The following is a 19,609-nucleotide window of genomic DNA, read 5'->3' on the forward strand; positions in this document are numbered from 1 at the left end:
TATCATGTCAACTGCGGCTTCCTCTAGAGATGTCCTGCTCCCATAGCATAAGTTTGCATCTCTTCTGCCATTTGCCGGTGGACTGAGACAGGAACAATTTTTGACAGCCGCAGCCAAACACTCCCTTCCTCTGTCTTGTCCTGATGGCAAAGATATACCTGGTTGGACAGCAGGGTAAACATCTAAATAAGTAAGCAAACAATAAAATTTGTGTGAGGAAAAGTTGGACGTTCCCACTCAAATGAATCACCTGAGGAATTTTGAAACCAGTTCCAATAAGATTATTAGGAATTCCTGGGGGATGGAATGTTCTTAGTCAAACAGTTTTGTGGGTGTCATTTCTGTTTCACACACAGAGATACTGTTTGACGTCCGCTAGGAGTCTGGGGCAGTTGAGGCAGCTTTCTACACAATACGTTCTCCCACCACTTTCAGAGACAGTCAGTTGCTGGGAAGAGCTGCTGTGCTCAGGTCTTGCTTGTATGCTTCCCACAGGCATCTGGTTGGTCCCTGTGAACAGGATGCTGGACTAGATGGGCCTTTGGCCTGATCCTACAGGCCTCTTCTTATGTTCTTGAGATCTGGTACCTGGTCCAAAACAGAGGCCTCTTTATTTCACCTAAAGTGACATTTTGATGCACAAGCACCTGAGGAAAGCAGAAAAGGGTTTTGACAAAGCTGAAAACCTTTCTCAGTGGGGCTCCATGTCTACACCCCTATCCCTTAGTTAGCACTTGCGTTTCGGAGAGTGGTCATGTGGAGCACAGGCCAGACATATGAAAACTGCTTTATCGTGAGTCCCACCATTAGGCTGTCTAGCCTGAGTAGCAGCTGCTTTCCCAAGACCTCAAGGGAGAAAAATGACATGGTGGCCGCCTATGTCAGGCTTTCCTTTCTTAGCCCTGCCACCTGAGACCCTCTTAAAAAGGGAAATGCCAGGGATTGAATTTGGGACATATGTATTTGGAATCCCTGTGCTCTGCTGATGACCTATGGCCCATTCCTTTCTGTACACAAAAAAGAAAGTCACAATTCTCCATTTGCCATGCGGTATGCATACACAATCTCTCTTTCTCTGTTGTGCGCATGCGCGCACACATTCCTCTCCTTCTCAGACACCCTGCGCCTGTTCCTCCTTTTCCTGTGCATGGCCAGTGCATTTGAAATCCCACCCGTCAGCAAGTTCCATGCCTGAGAGAGCCTGACATTTTTCACCAGACGGCAGCTGGAGGTGGGGGCAGCCGCCTTGAGACCTCGACGAGACAGGCACACATGTGGCTTGGCCTCCCACAGTAGGCCACTGTTGTGTTCACAAGGCCTGGCTGAGGAGAGGCCTTGGCAGCTGCCTGCCCACATGCTCTCCCCAGTAGTAGTGGACAATGAGAAGTCCCCAGAGATCCAGAGGAAGGGTGGGAGTGAAGGGGAAGCATTCAGAGTTAGGCCTTTATGTTTCTAAGAATGCCAGTCTGAAGAAAGTTGTTAAGGAGTGATGCCAAAGCATCTTTGCAGTGGAGAAACTGTTCATCACCCACAGGCTTGGTAAATTCCCATCAGAAGGAAGCAAGATGAAAGCCAGCTCCGTGTGTGTGTGTGTGTGTGTGTGTGTGTGTGTGTGTGTGTGTATATCCATATCCATTTCTATCCTGCAACAAAGAATGCTTTGTAATCCTGATCGCACTGAGCATCTCAGCAAACGTCTGGGGTCATGAGTGCTTAGGACTGCCTAGTCAACGACTCAGGAGAATACATCTGTGGCTTGAAATTCCCAAATGCAGCAGGAGATGAGTCAGATGTGTCTGTCCCCCCATCCACCCATTCAATTCACCCTCTATTTAAAACAATTTATTAAGAGGCAATAACCAATATTTATATTTATGGACATATTTTTAGCCGACTTTGCAGGGGAGCCCCATCACCTGCACCCCTGGCAGGGGCCCAGCTCACACACACACCCCAGCTATTGCCCTGCCTCCACCTCCTCCCTGCCCGCTATAACGGGCACAACTCCAGCTGTGTTATGCAGCAGGTGTGGGGAAGCCTGATGGTGACTGTGGAAGGTGGGGAGTGGGGGGCAGGAGAGCCATAGCTTCCTGGTCTCCCACAGTTTAGGGGTGCGTATGTGTGACAACTGGGCCTGGGCAATCCATACGTGTGGAGGTCTTCAGTCCAGGGCTGAGACACAAGCTATTTTGCCACCTGAGGCAGAAGCGCAGATGGTTAGCCGTTCCCCACATCACAGCACATACATAGATGCTGCATGCAAACTGTACCTTTAAAGCACACTCAAAGCACATCCTTTCCCTCAAAGAATTATGGGCATTGTAGTTTACAATGAAGTGTTTCAAATCCTTTGAAGTGTTTCAAAGGATTTGGGGCATCTTACCCAGTGGGGAAGCTTCACTGGCCACCTGACTCCATGTCACACTGCTGCTAAAAGTGCAGGAGGATGGCCAGTTTAAAAAGCAGCCACTGCAAAATATCAATAATTTGTGCCCCTTGGCAATGTTACTCCAAGGAAGTGCTCCAAGGAGGTACTTAAGCTATTCCTTTGCCAAAAATCCAAAGCTTTTCCCAAGTCATCTTGCACATGTTCCCCACCACCACCTCCTGCCCCATTGCATTCCCAATACTGAGCAGAAACCTGAAAAGCAAAGCCTTTTCTTTTCAGGCGTAACACTCTCCTGCCCCTCATCTCCTTTTTCAACACAGATTGTCTACTTCACTGCTACATTCCCTTACGTGGTGCTCATTATACTGCTAATCCGAGGGGTGATGCTGCCTGGAGCTCAGGATGGGATAATCTACTATCTCAAACCCGACTGGTCCAAACTGGCCTCCCCTCAGGTAAGTGGGAAGCGCAGTTGTGAGGGCAGCAGTAGGGTTGCCAACTTGTTAACCAGCCTCTGTAGCATTAAGAGCAACTTAGAATGCAGGAAGCAGCACAGAAGTGAGCAAGACCCTTTGGGTGTGGTTGGGCTCCCAACTCCCTTCGTCCCCAGCCAGCGTGGCCAATGGTGGGGGATGATGGTGTTGGAATCCAACAACATTTAGAGGGCCTCAGGTTCCTCAACCCTGAACACACCACAAGCGCAGCACCACAAAACAGAAAACAAGCAAAAGTCCAGCAGGTGCAGGAGATAAATGTATGGGCACCAGTTATACAAATCCCAATTTATTGCAACCAAATAGCTCTGCGTCAGTGATTTGTTAGGCAGTTTACTCCAAAAGTAGCCACTAGCCTACAGAGGGCTGCAGCTGTAACTGAAGTATTTCAAAACATAAATACAAATGTATTGCCTGTCAGGTAATACAGATCAAGCTGCTGTTAAGGGCACAATAGCCTTGGCTGGTTGAAAAGTTGGCAACTCTCTTGAGAAGGGGTTGAAGCCAGGACTCCTGGGCTCTTCCCTGTCATACCTCAATCTCTCTCTCTCTCTCTCTTTTTCTCTCCCAGGTGTGGATCGATGCTGGGACCCAAATCTTTTTCTCGTATGCCATAGGACTGGGGGCACTCACTGCCCTGGGCAGCTATAACCGGTTCAACAACAATTGCTATAAGTGAGATCCCATTTCCTATGCAACCAGGCAGGGCATAGGAAAAATATGCTATGCCCTGTAGGGTTGCCATCATTTCCCCACCTCTGCTAGCTGGGCTCCTGTCCCTTTAACAGCTGCATGGCAGGTGGAAATTCAACAGACAAAACACATTATCTCCAGGCATGAAAAACCTGGACCGGTTGAATTGTGGATATCATAAATTCATAGTTGGAAAGTTGCTTAGAGGACATAAAATCCAACACCCTGCTTGACACGGGAGGGATCAGCAAGACCAGGTGCAATCCCAGCATCCTGACAGATGGCAATCTTACCTCTGCTTAAATCTGGGATGGGGAACTTGTGGCCATGCTGGCTGGGGCTCATGGGAGTTGGAGACCAACAACATCTGAAGGGCCCCCCCCCCCCGGGCTTAAAATCCTCCAGCAAAAGAGAACGTCACCCCTCCCCACACAATCTTCTCCATTGTTCAACACCTTTGCCCCATAACAATGACTTGATGTGTAGGCAACTCATAAAAACTGATTTTTTCAGCCTTCAGCTGTAGCCAATCATAGCTTGATCTTCATCTATTAGCAAGTTGTGTCTGTTTATCTCCATCCCACAAAATGTATCACCTGTTGATTTCTGCATCTCAAACAGGGAGTTTTGCAAAATGCAAGAGACAGCCACGCCATTTGCTGGTTTTTCTGGCTAGTTTGGCAATGCTAGATGTCTACCCTACTTGACTGACTTGTCCAGTATGCAGAACGACTTCCATCTAGTAATAAAACAGCAATCACCCAGTAATAAAATAGTACATAATAATTTTGTGGCTGGTGAGCACTCTCCCTTTTCTCCTATGTAGAATGGAAGTTATTATGTATGATGGCATCAGGGCAGGGCAGGGAAATGATGTGTCATTTGACTACATCAGCGAGGCCAAGAGCAGGGTTGTCCGGGCAGCCCAGGACTTCCATACGCACAGCCCAGGCTTGCGTTTCAGTGCTGCTAATGCAGCGATTTGACTTCACACCTGGAGGTCCACTCTATTGTTTCTCGAGACAGATGGATGCCAACAACAACAATGTGTTCATCAAAGGAAAGCAATTATAAAATGTTATTTCTGTAAACTGAAATGGGACAAGTTATTAGGCACAACCGAATTCTATGCAGGATCATCAAAACTCTTCAGAAGGCTTGACACAGTGGGGCGTCACTTGGTCGTGGTGCTGGAGGAGACTTGCTTGACAATGGAGGTGGGCAGGTGCCAGAGAGGGCAGGGCTCCTCTTTCTACACCAGACTTTGCCAACCAGGAGCCCTGCAGATATTTTCGACTAGCACTCCCATCAGTCTCAGCTAGCATGTACTGGCTGGGGCTGGCTTGGAGATGTAATTCAAACACACCTTTAACAGGTGTATAGAAGCAAATGACAAGCCTCACCGGAATTCCCTCTTCTATGCAACTATGAATGGTGCCGCAGGAGCAGCTCTGCCTTCATTTCTTTATAGCCATTCTACTGGCAGTCAAACCACTGGCAACTGTTTTGAACCGCCCCTGCCCTCCCCCCCAATCCAAGATGGTTCTCTGAATCAATTTCATTTTGCCTAGGACTGATTATAGGGAACACTCACTGATTGCAATACTGAGTCTACTGAAAATGAAACAGTGCGGGAAATGTTCTCAATTGCAGATACCTTCCAAATCATCCACTGCTGCCAAACATTTCTGCTCCTGGAAGATTTCCATCACAATCCCAGGTATGTGTCTACTCAGAAATCCCACTGGTTTTTTTGGAGCTTACTCCCAGGAAGCATTTCTACGAGTGCACACTTACCTGGGAATAAGTCCCAATGAAGTCACTGGGACTTACTCCTGAGTAGACAGCGTAGAGGATCACAAAAGGAGACAGGGAAGCCACCAAACTGAATATTTTTGCTGCGCACCTGTATTTAATCATTGCCTCATATGCACACATGCAAGTCTCACCAAATGCATTAAGGATACAACAACTAGGAGAAGCTGTAGGTCCTGTGACAGGTTTCTGGATGTTCGCTCAAGCCAAGCTCTGTGGGTGGGGAGCCCTTGTGGAGGAGAATGATGGGCAAGCAAGCCTTTCGGTTCTCAAAGTTCCTTCCTCTCTGCACTCCCTCCTCTTGCTGATGTTGGGTTAAAGCCAGAGATGGGGACCTGGTATCTTCCAGATTTTGTCAATCTCCCCCCGGCCCCCAACAAGCCAGTGTGGCCAGTGGTGAGGCATGATGGGAATGGTAATCCACAGTATATGGAGGACCACTGTTTCCCCATCCCTGGATATAGCAGCACAATCCAACTTCCTGCCACATGTTCATGGCTGGACACTCTTAAGGTCTCCCTGCCTGATCTCCATCTCTGTGTTGCCTCCTGCTGCCAGCACATAGACTCCTCCTGACGTGACCTCCATCACATGCATGTGCTTCCAAACACTCAGTGAGTCTTCCTGCCTCTACGCCTCCTGCTGCTGATTGTGCTGGGCTTAGAGATACAGTCTCCCTCCCAACGCATCTCCCGATCCCACAAGCAGACTCTGAAACCCCACTCCCACTTGCCTCTATCTCCATGCTTCCTGCTGCTACTGGTTCTAGGCTCCCAGCCATAGGTTCCCTCCCACCAGCATGCCACATGCATATGTATGCAGGTATGTCATGTCAAAAGGCCTCCCACCTGCTGCTACTCCATTCGCAGCCTGATTAGACACGCCTAAACCCATTGAAAAACATGTGTGTTCAGGTGCCTCATTTGATATATGATGGAGTTATATGCTTCACAGTAGAGTATTATCTGGTCCTTGAATGTTGCCCACCAGTGTAAAATGGATATTTGCAGCTGACGAGATGGTGAATGCATTTGTTGATGAAAGTCCTTTGGGCCTTTCATTGCATTGCTAAGGAAGTCCCTCTTTTGCGTCTGCTTTTGATTGGAAAGGAAGCTGCCTTGTCGAGAGCCAGAGCAATGGTCCATCTGGCTCACCACCGATTGGCAACCGTTCTCCAGGTTCTCAGGCAGCACAAATGCCTTTCCTCTCCTCTCTCCTCTCTTCTCTTCCATGCCAGCCTGCAGCCCCAGTTGATAGCTATTTTGCCTTCCCTCCCCAGAGATGCCATCATCCTGGCTCTGATCAATAGTGGGACCAGCTTCTTCTCTGGCTTTGTGGTCTTCTCCATTCTGGGCTTCATGGCAGCAGAACAAGGAGTTGATATCTCCAAGGTAGCTGAATCTGGTGAGTGCTCAGACCACCTGTCACAGAGTCTCCTCGGGGACTGAGATGCTGGGTTGACTACTACTCTGCAAGAGGTAGTTATGGGACGGGGAACCCCATGGTTCTCCTCATGTTGGGGTGGCTACCTGTCATTTAAATCTCTCCATAACTGGAACTTGGCATTCATTCCCTTCCCAGCTGGCGAGAGGCCACTGTGCTGTAAGCCACAAGGCAGCTCAAGTGGGCCTGACAAAGGGTGCAAGGAAGGCTAATATTTTACTAAAAAAGGTAACTGATTCAGAGCAGGAAAGGGGAAATTGTGGCCTGTCATATGCTATAGAACCATAGAGCTGGAAGGGACCCCGAGGGTCACAGAGTCCAACACCCTTCAATGCAGGAATCTCAAACTAAAGCATCCATGACAGATGACCATCCAACTTCTGCTTAAAAGCCTCCACCTCAAAGGAAGGAGAGTCCACCACCTTCCAAGGGAGACCATTCCACAATTCTTACTGTCAAGAAGTTCTTCCTGGTGTTTAGTCAGAATGTTGTTTCTTGTAACTTGAAACCATTAATTCGAGTCCTACCCACCAGAGCAGGAGAAAACAAACTTGCTCCATCTTCCACATGACAGCTCTTTAGATATTTGAAGATGGCTATCACATCTCCTCTCAATCTACTCTTTTCCGGGCTAAACACGCCCAACTCCCTCCACCGTTCCTCATAAGGCTTAGTTTTCAGACCCTTAATCATCTTGGTTGCCCTCCTCGGCACATGTTCCAGCTTGTCAATATCCTTAAATTGTGGTGCCCACAACTGGACACCGGACTGCAGGTGTGGTCTGACCAAGGCAGAATAGAGCAGGACTATTACTTCTCATGATTGAGACACTATAATTCTGTTGATGCAACCTAAAATATCAGTAGCTTTTTCTTTCTTTTTTTTGCGCTGCTGCATCACACTGTTGACTCACGTTAAGCTTGTGGTCTACTAAGACCCCCAGATCCTTTTCATGTGTACTATTAGCAAGCCAGGTGCCCCCCACATTACATTTGTGCACCAGGTTATTCCTGCCTAAGTGCACAACCTTACATTTGGCCCTACTGAAATTCATTTTGTTACTTTTGGCCCTGTTCTTCAATCTGTTAAGGTCGTATTGAATCCTCATTGTGTCTTCTTTGGCATTAGCTACCTGCTAGTTTGGGAGTCATCTGCAAATTTGATGAGCATCCCCTCAGTTCCATTATCCAAGTCATTTATAAAGACATTGAACAACAACCAGCTCAGGACAGAACCCTGCGGCACCTCACTTGCCACTTTTTTCCAGGATGATGAGGAGCCATTAATGAGTACTCTTTGGGTTTGATCAGTCAACCAGCAACAAATCCACCTAACAGTTACCTTGTCTAGCCCACATTTTACTAACTTTTCCACAAGAGTATTCTGGGGGACTTTGTCAAAAATGTTGCTGAAATCAATATACACTGTATCCACAGCATTCCCCTGATACACCTAGCTTGTAAATCTTTTTTTTTAAAAAAGAAATGAGATTTGTCTGGCATGACTTGTTTTCAAGAAACCTGTGCTGGATTTTACTAATCACAGCATCCTTTTCTAAGTGCTCACACCCCTCCTCTAAGCTACGGGGACCTCACCTGTTCTCCAGGAATTCTCAAAGATTATAGACAGAGCCTCTGAGATTACAAGCTCTTTTAGTCCCCTTGGGTGCAGCTCCTGAGGCCCTGGAGATCTGAATTCATTCAAAGTAGCAAGATGTTCCCTTAGCACCTCTTTTCCTATCTTGGGCTTCTTGTGTCGTTTATTCTGTTATCACCAAGTTGGGCACTGCTTTCCTTTTGGGGGAAGACAGAGGCAAAGTAGGTGTTGGGCAGTTTTGCCTTCTCTTTTTGGTTGGACTCCAGCTCTCATCATGCCCATCTATGCCAATGGTCAGGGATGATGGGAGTTGGAGTCTAACAATGTTTGGAGAGCCACTGGTCTCCCATGCCTGTATTAAAACATGTTTGGATAGCTAGAGCTGTGTAAACTCTGAACAACAACTAACCTCTAGTAAAAGGTAGCGCATATTCTGCACTGCTGCTGGTTTTAGTCAGCACATAGTTTAGAAGTCTTCACCTTCTCGCGTGGTTTTTTCCTGTGCTAAGAAAACATTTCAACCTGAATGTTACTCAATAGAGTTCTAGGACACCCATCTCAGGAAAGCCCTTTAGATTCCTTTGGTTTGTGGCTACTGGAGATGGAAATGCACTTAATTATATGAGGATACCAAAAGAGCAGAAATTCTTTTAAACTGGAGGAAATGAGTTAGAGGATCTTCTTCGTATCTCTTTATTTGTCCAGTTTATGATCTGATGCAGAAATAATAACAAAAAGGGTTTGTTACATATGACCTGTCCAACTTAGGTTTGAGTTTATTTATGTTGTGGATGGGATTAATATTTTGCCCATATATAAAGTACTCTTGTTGTTGTTTTGGCCTTGCTGCTGTTAAAGCTAGGTATGGATTTACTGTATATCATTTTTCTTTATGGCCAATTACAGAAGTTGGAATTTAAGTGTTTTGATTAATTTGATTTCTCTCCCCCACACATCATTTTATATACACTGATTTGTGTTGCTTTTAAAGATGCTGTTTGTGAGTATTTTTTTTTGTCTTATCAGTGATAAAACACCATGCTTGGTATTCAACTAAGTTTTGCTCAGACCAGGCATATTGAAATTAATGGACCTAACTTAGTCATGTTCATTCATTTCATTGTGTCTCCTCTGAGTAAACCATAGTTGAATGCCATTTCACGCTTTGATAGTCCAATTTGGAAAAGAAATAAATTTATGATTGATTGATACTGTGTTCTAAGGAAAGCTAAATTCTGAGACTTCTGCGGATTTATATTGGCTTATTTTGCATAACGGATGGTTAGACCCTGCTTGTCATGAGAAGGGCAAAAAGCTACATAGCAATCTGAATAATGGTACTTTTCCTCCAACCCTCCCTCTTTCTAGTTCGTAATATCTTAGTATGTGCTGCCCACATCCTTCAAAGCCCATAAGGGCTTGAAACGGGTTTTGTTTTGAGGGAGGAAAATGAATGCTGAGATCCTTTGGATGCTGAATGTGAAAGTCAAAGCCCACTCCAGCACTTGCATTGCACAACAATAAAACTGTGTAGGAATCACCAGGACCGCCTGAACTCAGCAGCCATCGAATTCTGGTTTGATGCCAATGTAGTAGGTCCAATAAATTATTCAAGTCAATCATGCATAATTTGCTCCACTTCAAACCGGAGGAGAACCAGAAAGCTGTGTAGAGCTCTGAGCCCTTGGCAGCTGGAGTGGCCACCTCATTTCTGCAGCCCTGGTAACTAGAGGCTTGCTTTATTGTTACTAAATGTGTGCCAGACATTTATAGAGATGGACTTCTGCCCTAGGTGCCAACATCAGTGCTTGCATGAGGTACGTGTGACTGAGGCTGGTAGTCAACACTAGTTCTACTCAGAGTAAACCCATTGAAGTTAATGGGCATCGCTAACTAAGGTTCCTTAATGTAACTCTTGGTTGAATACAGCCCCAACTTCCCTTAATGGGATCCACATGTTCCAGCATTCTAAGATTGTCTCTTCCTTCCTCCCCTCTTCCCAGGGCCTGGCCTGGCATTTATCGCCTACCCACGAGCTGTCACTCTGATGCCTGTCGCTCCACTCTGGGCTGCCCTCTTTTTCTTCATGCTGCTGCTCCTGGGCTTGGATAGCCAGGTGAGAGTTTGGGGGCGGGGAGGGCAGGGCGGGAAGTAGCCAAGAAGCAGAGTGTTTTCATGAAGGAGGAGGGGAGGGCAAAGCAAGCACATTGCCCGACATCTTACTATTTTCCTTCCTTCTTTCTCCAATCGCCTTGCTCTTATATCTCACTCCCCACCTCCACAGTTCGTGGGCGTCGAAGGCTTTATCACTGGTATCCTGGATTTCTTCCCAGCCACCTACACCTTCCGATTCCAGCGAGAGGTCATTGTGGCTGTTTCCTGTGCTGTCTGCTTCTTCCTTGAGCTGTCCATGGTGACCGAGGTATAATACAACAGAGGACCTCCCTCACTGTGACCTTCTCCCTGCACAAGCATCACTGGAATGAATGAGGAGGACTTGGTGCAGGAGATTTTGTTTATGTAGAAGATTTATACCCCACTTTTCTATCAAAGATCCTCAAGGCGATTTACAATCCATTGCAATAAGATTTGCGCACACACACATATCTCCTAAAATCTACATAGTCCTGGCAGTCCTTAGCTTTCCTTTGCTCTGCTCTCCCAGGGCAGCTGGAACAGAGTGTTTCTTTCTGGAAGGATAGGAGGAAAGAAGCTCCCTGCTGCTTCTCCCTCTCTGGCTGATGTGTGGTGCTGATGTTTCCTTTGCCCCGATGTTCTTCCAGGGGAGCAGAGAATGCAGCTTCCTAGTTGCCCTTGGTCTCAAGTTCTCAGTAGATTGTATTCCATCATCCTTTAATGGCACCCAAAATCTGTGGTCCAAGGTCGCTAATATTGTTGCTAGTAAATTTGGGCTCCTCCTGCTGCTCTCACAGTCAGATCCAGAATACAAGCAAAGCAAAAAAAAAAAAACGTGTAGTAAAATTTTAATTGCCAATTATTCCTAAACACATGCTAGAACAGAACAAAGCAAAAAGATGCATTGATATGGCTTTCAGGCTGGAAAGATTTGAGTCTCTGTTGTTCTACTTGCTGGCAAAGTGGCTGCAATCTGCCTGCAAGACTTTAGATCTGAGTTATGTAACAGTTCAGGTTTAGTGAAGCTTATTTTGCAATGCATCTCAGGACTTAGGTGGAATCCAATTGTTGCTGAAATCTTGTAAGAAGCCTGGCTTAACTTAACAGGGCATGTTCTGCAAGGCCCTAATTTCCAAAAAGGGATCTATAGGGGCTCCACTCAGTATAAGTGTTTCTCAGTCATTGGTTTAATGACTGTACACAGCAGCTGAGGCGCCTTTACCTTGATCTATTAAGGCTGGCTCACCTTGTGTGCCAGTGTCCAAAATAGACTAATGGTCTTGTTCAGGGGAGCTACGCGAAGGTATAAGTGACCTGACAAAGAGATCTCCTCGCAAAGCAGGAAAGGGGTTGGCTTTACGGTCAGAGAGTATAGGCAGATCTGGCAGTGAATAGCTATCAGCTGAGGTCAGAAAAAATTGACACAAGATCCTGGAGCTGCCTGGGGCCTCATGCTCCCTCTTCACGCCCCTGCCTGATTAAGTAGCTTATCAAGGGCCTCTGCTATGCCTTTGTTACCACAACTGCACCTGCCAGCTGTCCTTTGCTTAAGTGTGCAAACAGATGGGCTTAGAATCAATGGCCGCTGTGCTCTAGAAGTGCCCTCACCACTTCTGGTGGCTGTTGGGTGTACCTATTCCTTTTCAGAACCAGGCCCAAGGAAAACTGTCCAGTGAGTTGGGAGCAACTGGCTGTGCACAGTACTGATTGGCTGGTGGCTTAGACATCACAATACCATTTCCCTCTCCCCTGGGCAATTTTTGAACTTTAAAAAAACTGATCTGAGCTTTAAAAAATAAATATTAAAGCAGAGTACTGCACAAACATTTAATTTCAAATATGTACAGGTGATGCTTAATTTTTTAAAAAAAAATAAATGGTGGACAGCCCACCTGAACCATTGGCAATAAGGCTGCAGTCCTAACCTGCTTACCTTGGAGCAAGCCTTGTTAAATTCAGTAGGACATACTTCTGAAAGACATGGCATGGGTTGCACTGGAATTCAGTTTTTGAAGCAGAGGCAGTTATGTCTGTTAAGTGCAGCAAGAAGGTGGCCGCTCCTATTTTTAGGCACAAACCCTCTGCTATGAGATTCCTGAACTGTGTGCCAGAGCACATTAATTGTAATCAGAGCACATGACTGAGGGTGAGGTGAGGCTCAAACGACTAAGCCATCAGGTCAGCTGCAACAAGCACCCTGTGATCATGTGGGCAGGGAGTCCTTTATTGACAGTCTTCCCTTGGTGCCCGTATTTGGGCAGTGACATCACCCTGAAGAAAGGAGTAAGGACAGCCTGGGATTCCCAGATGCAGCCTGTCCTGCAGCCCCTGACAGGTGCAGGGGAATCCCAGAAGCACCACTGTTGCCACAGGGTGTGCGTACATGGTGGAAGGATGCACAATTTATATTCACCACCTCAGGCCTTTGACATGCCTACCTTCTCTTGCCACAGACCCCTTTGCCTGTGGGCCAGCCATCCTCTTCAGCACCTGCCTCCCCGCACTGCTGTTCTTCCTTTCTCCACTCCTTGCTGTCCCTAAGCAGGAGAAGGGGGTTCCCCAAAGCAGTGCCAGGAAAAGAAGTGTTGCTCCTGCTGTGGAGAAATGAGCTGCTCTGAACCACTGCTAAGAAGTAAGGCTGACCCCCTAGTTAGAAGAATGGAGGTGCTTCAGGAATGTTGAAGGGAGGTGTGGGATGGTAGGAGCCAGGTGCTGGGAACAAGAAGCCACTGGATAAGCATTTTGTTGTGCCCTGCGAACCTCACACCCAGGCCCTCCGCCCAGGGGGGTATGTATGTCTTCCAGCTATTTGATTACTACTCGGCAAGTGGCACGACCCTTCTCTGGCAGGCCTTCTGGGAGTGCATAGCAGTCGGCTGGGTTTACGGTAAGATCAAGTTGTGTCCCTGTTTGGAAGAGTGGGGGGAACTCAATTGGCTAAACAGAGAAGCAGTCGCAAATGTTGACACTGCATGCTGGTCCCCCAGAATGCCAGCTGGTCGTCACAGATGTGTACAGGCTGCACTCTGGATAAATTGGAGAAAATGTTTCTAGTCTTCTTGGGTGAAGAGGGAGACCACTGTTGCATTTAAGATGGGTGCCACCTTTGGAGAGTGGCTCAATTACTATTTGTAGCAAACACCGGGCAGCATACAGAACACAACCTGCCCCCCCATGCTACCTTCACAGAATTCCCAGAGTGATTTAACAATCTATTATTTTCCCCAGAGAACTCTGAGAATTGTAGCTCTGAGAGGGGAATAGGGGTCTCCTAACTACACTCGGCACCCTTAACAAACTACAGTTCCCAGGATTCTGTTCCTAGTGACACAATGCTGCTTTAAATGCATAGTGTAGACGGGACCTCAAACTGCATGTGGCCAGGGCAGACTCATGTTTTTAAACATAAATGTTTTCTGTTGGCTTGTGGGGAATTGAGGGGCATTGAGTCTGTGTGTCACTGAGCCTTTCCACCTGCCTTATCCCCACCTGGCACTGTTTTCCAGATGGGGAGAGGGAAAAAACCTCTGGGGAATAAACTGCAGGGATATGAGGGCCAGATCAGGAGTGACACTCAGCACTGCTTGAGTGTTGGAAGTCACAGACGCCCAACATACTTTGCAAGTGAAAGGAGGATGTTTTAATATGATTTTAAAACAAAAACAAAAAACACTGTTGGCCAGAATGCTCATTTGTATTACAAATTATTCTCTTCAGCTTTCTGTCTTGTATTTCATTTTATTTATTGCATTTATATGGCACCTTTGCTCCAGGGAGCTTTTGCCTGCAGTGTGCAAGAGACACAAAGGGATTTAGGACTGATGTGTGAAAATGCCCTTTCAATTTGCACCAAGGGAGCCAACAACCATGGAGTGGTGTAATTTGTTTACATGGTCAACACTATGACAGCCTTGGTTTGAAACAGCAGGCAAAATGTCAGTATAGCAAATATATGGCACAAGGTCACTTGCCACAGATTTAAAGCAAGGGCAGCCAATGCTGTGTCCTCCAGGTGTTCTTTGGCTCCCGTCTGGCTGGAGCTGGTGTCCAACAATGTCTGCAAGGTGCCATGTTAGCTAAAAGGTAAAGGGACCCCTGACCGTTAGGTCCAGTCGCAGGCAACTCTGGGGTTGCGGTGCTCATCTCGCTTTATTGGCCAAGGGAGCCGGTGTACAGCTTCCGGGTCATGTGGCCAGCATGACTAAGCCGCTTCTGGCGAACCAGAGCAGTGCACGGAAACGCCGTTTACCTTCCCGCTGGAGCAGTACCTATTTATCTACTTGCACTTTGACGTGCTTTCGAACTGCTAGGTGGGCAGGAGCAGGGACCGAGCAACGGGAGCTCACCCCGTCGCGGGGATTCAAACCGCCAACCTTCTGATCAGCAAGCCCTAGGCTCTGTGGTTTAACCCACAGTGCCACCCACATCCCTACTCCTGCTTTAAGGGTTGGTCTCATGCTAGAACTGTTCCTGGACTTTAGACTGCCAGTGGGGCAAGCGGAAGGTCCCATGACCGGATGCGTGTGGGGAAATACCCACGGATAGCTAGCTTGGCAAAGAAAAGGGCAGACTACCATTCTTCTCCTTGCAAGTGTGTTTACTCCTTTGTAAAATATATGAGGGAGCATTTCATCATCAACCCCACCCACATCTGGAGCCTAAAACAACCCAGGAACCGTTTACCCGCATGTTCTGCTGCTCATTTGGACTGGCTCTAACCACTGGCAGAGGAAGGGGGTGTGGGGGGTGCGGTCTGCCCCAGATGTCATCCCTGAGGGGGGTGACATCACCACCCCGCCCCCCTGGGACGCTCACCCCGCCCCCAGATGCACAGCATGTGTGCCGCTCCAGGTGCCACAGCAGCTAGCTCCACCTCTGGCTAACACACACCTAAACTCCCTTACATATTTCACAGTCTGAGTGGCTGAAAAGCAACAAAAGAGTGGATTTCACAAAAGGCCCACTTCACACTCCAGTGCAAAGGGAAAACACTAAGCACCTTTCCCCCACATAAACAATACCTCATGCCATAGTTGTCAACTCGCTGGGGCCCTGGGTGCCCAAGCACCCACAGAATTCCCCATGAAAGGGCTGGGCACCCACAATTTTTGGTGCCAGGGCCATGCACGCTGCAGGGCACTCATAGTCGTGGGGCCAAGCTGCACACTTCAGCCATCATAGTTAGAAGCACAGTGGGGCAGTTAAAAGGGGCTGAATAGTAACTATTCCACATGAACATGCTCACTTAGTGATTGTGTGTTCAAGGTCAGGGTTAGCATTGCTCTGGCTTAATGGGTCGGGAGCAAAACGAGGTGTGACCTTGTGTGTGCAGCAAATGTGGGCAAAAGTTGAAACTGGCATGTTTTGTTCTGCCCCATCCCCAGTCATAGGTGTCTCTACTTCCCTTTCCTCTCTGGGCTCCTGGGCAGAGCTGTGCCCTTGAAAGGTTCCTGTTTTATCTGTAGCAACTAGGAGAGGGAGGAGGGAGGAGCAGGCGAGCAGGGCTGCCTACGTGGGGCCAAGGGCTTTCCAAGAGGCTCCAGGAGGGGTTGGAACAAAGAATCATAAACCTTTGCTCCATCTCAAAGAGGCAGCATTTCCCTTAAGACAGCCTTTCTCAACCTGTGGGTCCCCAGATGTTGTTGAACTACAACTCCCATCACCCCTAGCTAGCAAGGCCAGAGCTCAGGGATGATGGGAGTTGTAGTCCAACAACATCTGGGGACCCACAAGTTGAGAACCGCTGCAAGAGTACTATTGGCTGAGGAGCTACAGCAGGAGAGGGCTATTCCCTCCTGCTCTCCCATCGACCCCTGACCAGCTGCTGTGGGAAGCAAGATGCTGGCCTGGACAGTCCTTTGTTCTGAGCCAGCAGGGCTCTTGCTATGCTCTCATGCGCTCTCCCAACTTCCTCCAGGTGCCGATCGTTTCATGGATGACATTGCCTGCATGATTGGCTACCGGCCCTCCCTGTGGATGAAGTGGTGCTGGATGTTCCTGACTCCTCTCATCTGCCTGGTAATATTCCAGGGTGGGATTCTAAGGGGGGAGAGTGGTGTGGGCCGTGGATACAAGGACATCTCTTGGGCGCCAGTATAAAAGCTCTTCATGTTCCTAGCTCAACTGTTCCCCAGTAGGATTTCTGGGCCTTAAACTGGTGGGTGACAGGCAGAAATCCAGCAGGAAAAGATTCACCTGTGTGTGAATCTGGCTGCCACTAAAGACACACAGGAAGGGACATATCGGGAGCTGCCTCATACTCAGGTCCATTGGTAGCTCAGCTTGTCTGCACTGACAGGCAGCAGCTTTCCAGGGTTTCAGACAAGGAACATTCTCAGCCCTACCAGGAGATGCTGGAGATTGAACCTGAGAACTTCTGTGTGGAAAGAAAATGCTCTGCCCCTGAACTACAGTCTGCCTGCAAGTCAGGTGGCCGTCCTGTTCCTGAGCAAAAGCACTGAATCATTTGGGGAGAAATGCAACAGGTGACACTTTTGCAGCTCAGAGAAGAGTGGCTGCCTTTTTTTGCTGACCCTGCTCACATTTTTAGCAGCAGCCAGGCACACACACACAGAGAGAGAGATTTAGTGGCTCAAACTTTTCCAGGCATAGCGATAAGTGGTAGGAAAATGAGCAAAGCTGAGGAGGAAAAAAAGAGGTGTGTGGCATGACACACACAAATGGTGCTTCAGGGATGCAAGACTGGGCAAAAACATTTTGATGCCTGAAGCAGAAAACCCAAAATGACACATTTTCCTTCCTATTAATTAAGCTGCTGCAAAATCCCCTGGGGAAGTTCACCTGCAGAAAACTCACTGACATTACCAGGAATTACTGTGATCTTCTGCCACTCCTTTTCAACAGACAGAGACTGGTGCACTCAAACTTCCCAAGGGATTGCTAAGGAGGGAGAAGGTGAATGCACCATTTTGGATCTTATCTCTCTGGCATTCACATGTCGTGGAGTGACAACTGCATGGTGCATTTGGCCTGCTTTGTCTGCCTCCCCCTCTGCTGCCCCTAATTGCACCCAAAGTCTTCTGTTGGAGGTGGTTGCCTCCCCTTCCTAGGTCATGGTGAAGCCAACTCCAGACAAAAAATATTTGCATCTTCTCCGTAGTCCCATTGGCAGCTAAATGTAGAGCTACAGCTGTTTTCAAGCAGGAGAGTGCTCTGCATTCTCCTCTCAGAATCTGTCCCCATAGAACCACATGTGCCCAATTCTTGCTCTCTTTCTCTGCCCCACCAACACCACCACTTCAGATGTTTCCCCCACCTGGTGCCACTGCTGATTTGGGTTGTCAGGTTATGGAGCTTGGGAGCTAAAGGGTGGTGCCAAGAGGTGAGGCCTGGTGGAATGAGGCACAGCCTGGTGAGGGTGGGTAAGGACACCTAGTGGGCTGTGCCCAGTGGATCAGGACTGCAGCCTCACATAAGGGGAGAACCAAAGTTCTCATCTCATCAAAATATTGATGCTTCACACCTGAAATCTAAGAACCCTTACCGGTGAGGTAATGGCTGCTAGACTTCTACAGATTCCAAACAGATTCCATACAAATGTAACATTGACAGAGAGGCGAGGTGTGAGTTCTTGTTCACAGAGGCTGGGCAGACACCATGACAGATCTGACAAGCAACATCTGTAGAGGTGCCCTGGAACCTAGCAGAGAACTGGGTTCAAATTCCAGCTCAGCTGTGGCTCTTGGCCTTCCTTCATGCCTGCAAAATGGGAATATTAAATCTGTCCCAGTACACTTTGCCTCCTGCAAGTGGTAAACATGGGTCTGCACACTCAGGCATCCACACTTATAGTGTGCACTCTCAAAGGATCACAAGAATGCTCCCAATCACTTTCCATACCCAGGTGCTGCTGCTGTTGTGAGCAGCTTTTTGCAGCTGGAAAACCTGCTTATATCAACAGTTGTGACAGCAAGCAGCCATTGTCCACAAAGTAAGGTCACCCAAAGGAAGTGGCTGCAATCTTGGGTGCCTCCCGTGTGTCTGATTGGGTATGTAGAGCTGTGTGAGCCATGATGGCAAAAACCCGATGTGTGGACACCTTAGAGAACAACTTGAATGCTCCCTAGAGATAGGTCCATTCACCAGAACATGGTCAAAATGTTAAAGAGGGATACCAACATTTTCCTTCTAAGCAAGAAAAGAAAGGAAAACTGAAAGGTTTGGAGGGGAGGTGGGGTTACAAACCTGACTGCACCAGACAACCACTTGATACCTCTCAACCCCCCCGTACCCCCACTTTTCCAGGGCGTCTTTCTTTTCAATGTTGCCTACTACAAGCCATTGATCTACAACAACAGCTACGTCTACCCCTGGTGGGGAGAAGCCATCGGCTGGGGCTTCGCACTATCCTCCATGCTGTGTGTCCCTCTTACTGCTCTCTACAAGCTCATCCGTGCCAAGGGGACACTGGCTGAGGTGAGGCTGCTTCCCAGATCTCCAGAATGGAAGAGACCCAGGACTCCCAGGTTCAAATGGGGGGGGGTGAGCCTGGAGGGTGAACATCCCACACCATGACCAGGGGTGTGCCAGGGGGCAATGCATGCTGAAGCACTCTAGCCCATGAGGATTGCAGACATGTGCTGAAGCCATGCATGCTTCAACGCCCACCTGCCCCAGTGTGCAGCAGCCATGAGTTGTGCCAGAAGGGCCCCTGCCCCTTGCCAGCAGACCCTGTTGAGCGCTGCCTGTGGAGGGCTCCTGATTTCTTTGGGTCGCTGCTCCCCTGCTCCTATAGTGACTTGTCCAGGTCAGTGATCTGATCAGTTTGCAGAGGCTACTATGGCCACAGCCTGCAGCCAGCCCTCTCCTTTCCTCCTTTCTCCAGCTCCTCCCTCCTGAGATGCTTCTCAGCAGCCGTGGCTTAGCTGCTTGCTGATCTGATACCGCCAGTGAGAGTCCTACAGACATGCTGGTGCTTGTTTCGTTTAGAGAATTTGAGGCACTTCTTAGGCACATGGAGCCTTCTCAGTTCACTTAGTGCATTGCCCTTTCACCCAGATCTAGCAGGCTAGTTTTATTTTTC

General features: G+C 48.1%; 1 protein-coding gene across 2 annotated transcripts in view; it reads left to right on the plus strand.

Annotated features, from left to right (window-relative positions):
- Positions 1–19,609, plus strand: part of SLC6A8 (solute carrier family 6 member 8) — a 35,457-nt gene that overhangs the window by 9,402 nt on the left and 6,446 nt on the right. For both annotated transcript variants that reach the window (XM_080987370.1, XM_080987371.1), the window contains exons 5-12: positions 2,710–2,844; positions 3,455–3,558; positions 6,671–6,795; positions 10,434–10,546; positions 10,715–10,852; positions 13,351–13,453; positions 16,484–16,584; positions 18,832–19,002. In XM_080987370.1, the coding sequence (XP_080843496.1) occupies positions 2,710–2,844; positions 3,455–3,558; positions 6,671–6,795; positions 10,434–10,546; positions 10,715–10,852; positions 13,351–13,453; positions 16,484–16,584; positions 18,832–19,002 (990 nt within the window). The remainder of the gene's footprint in view (positions 1–2,709; positions 2,845–3,454; positions 3,559–6,670; positions 6,796–10,433; positions 10,547–10,714; positions 10,853–13,350; positions 13,454–16,483; positions 16,585–18,831; positions 19,003–19,609) is intronic.

The sequence above is a fragment of the Podarcis pityusensis genome (assembly GCF_964106645.2).
Source record: "Podarcis pityusensis genome assembly, chromosome: 17".
NCBI lineage: Eukaryota > Metazoa > Chordata > Lepidosauria > Squamata > Lacertidae > Podarcis > Podarcis pityusensis.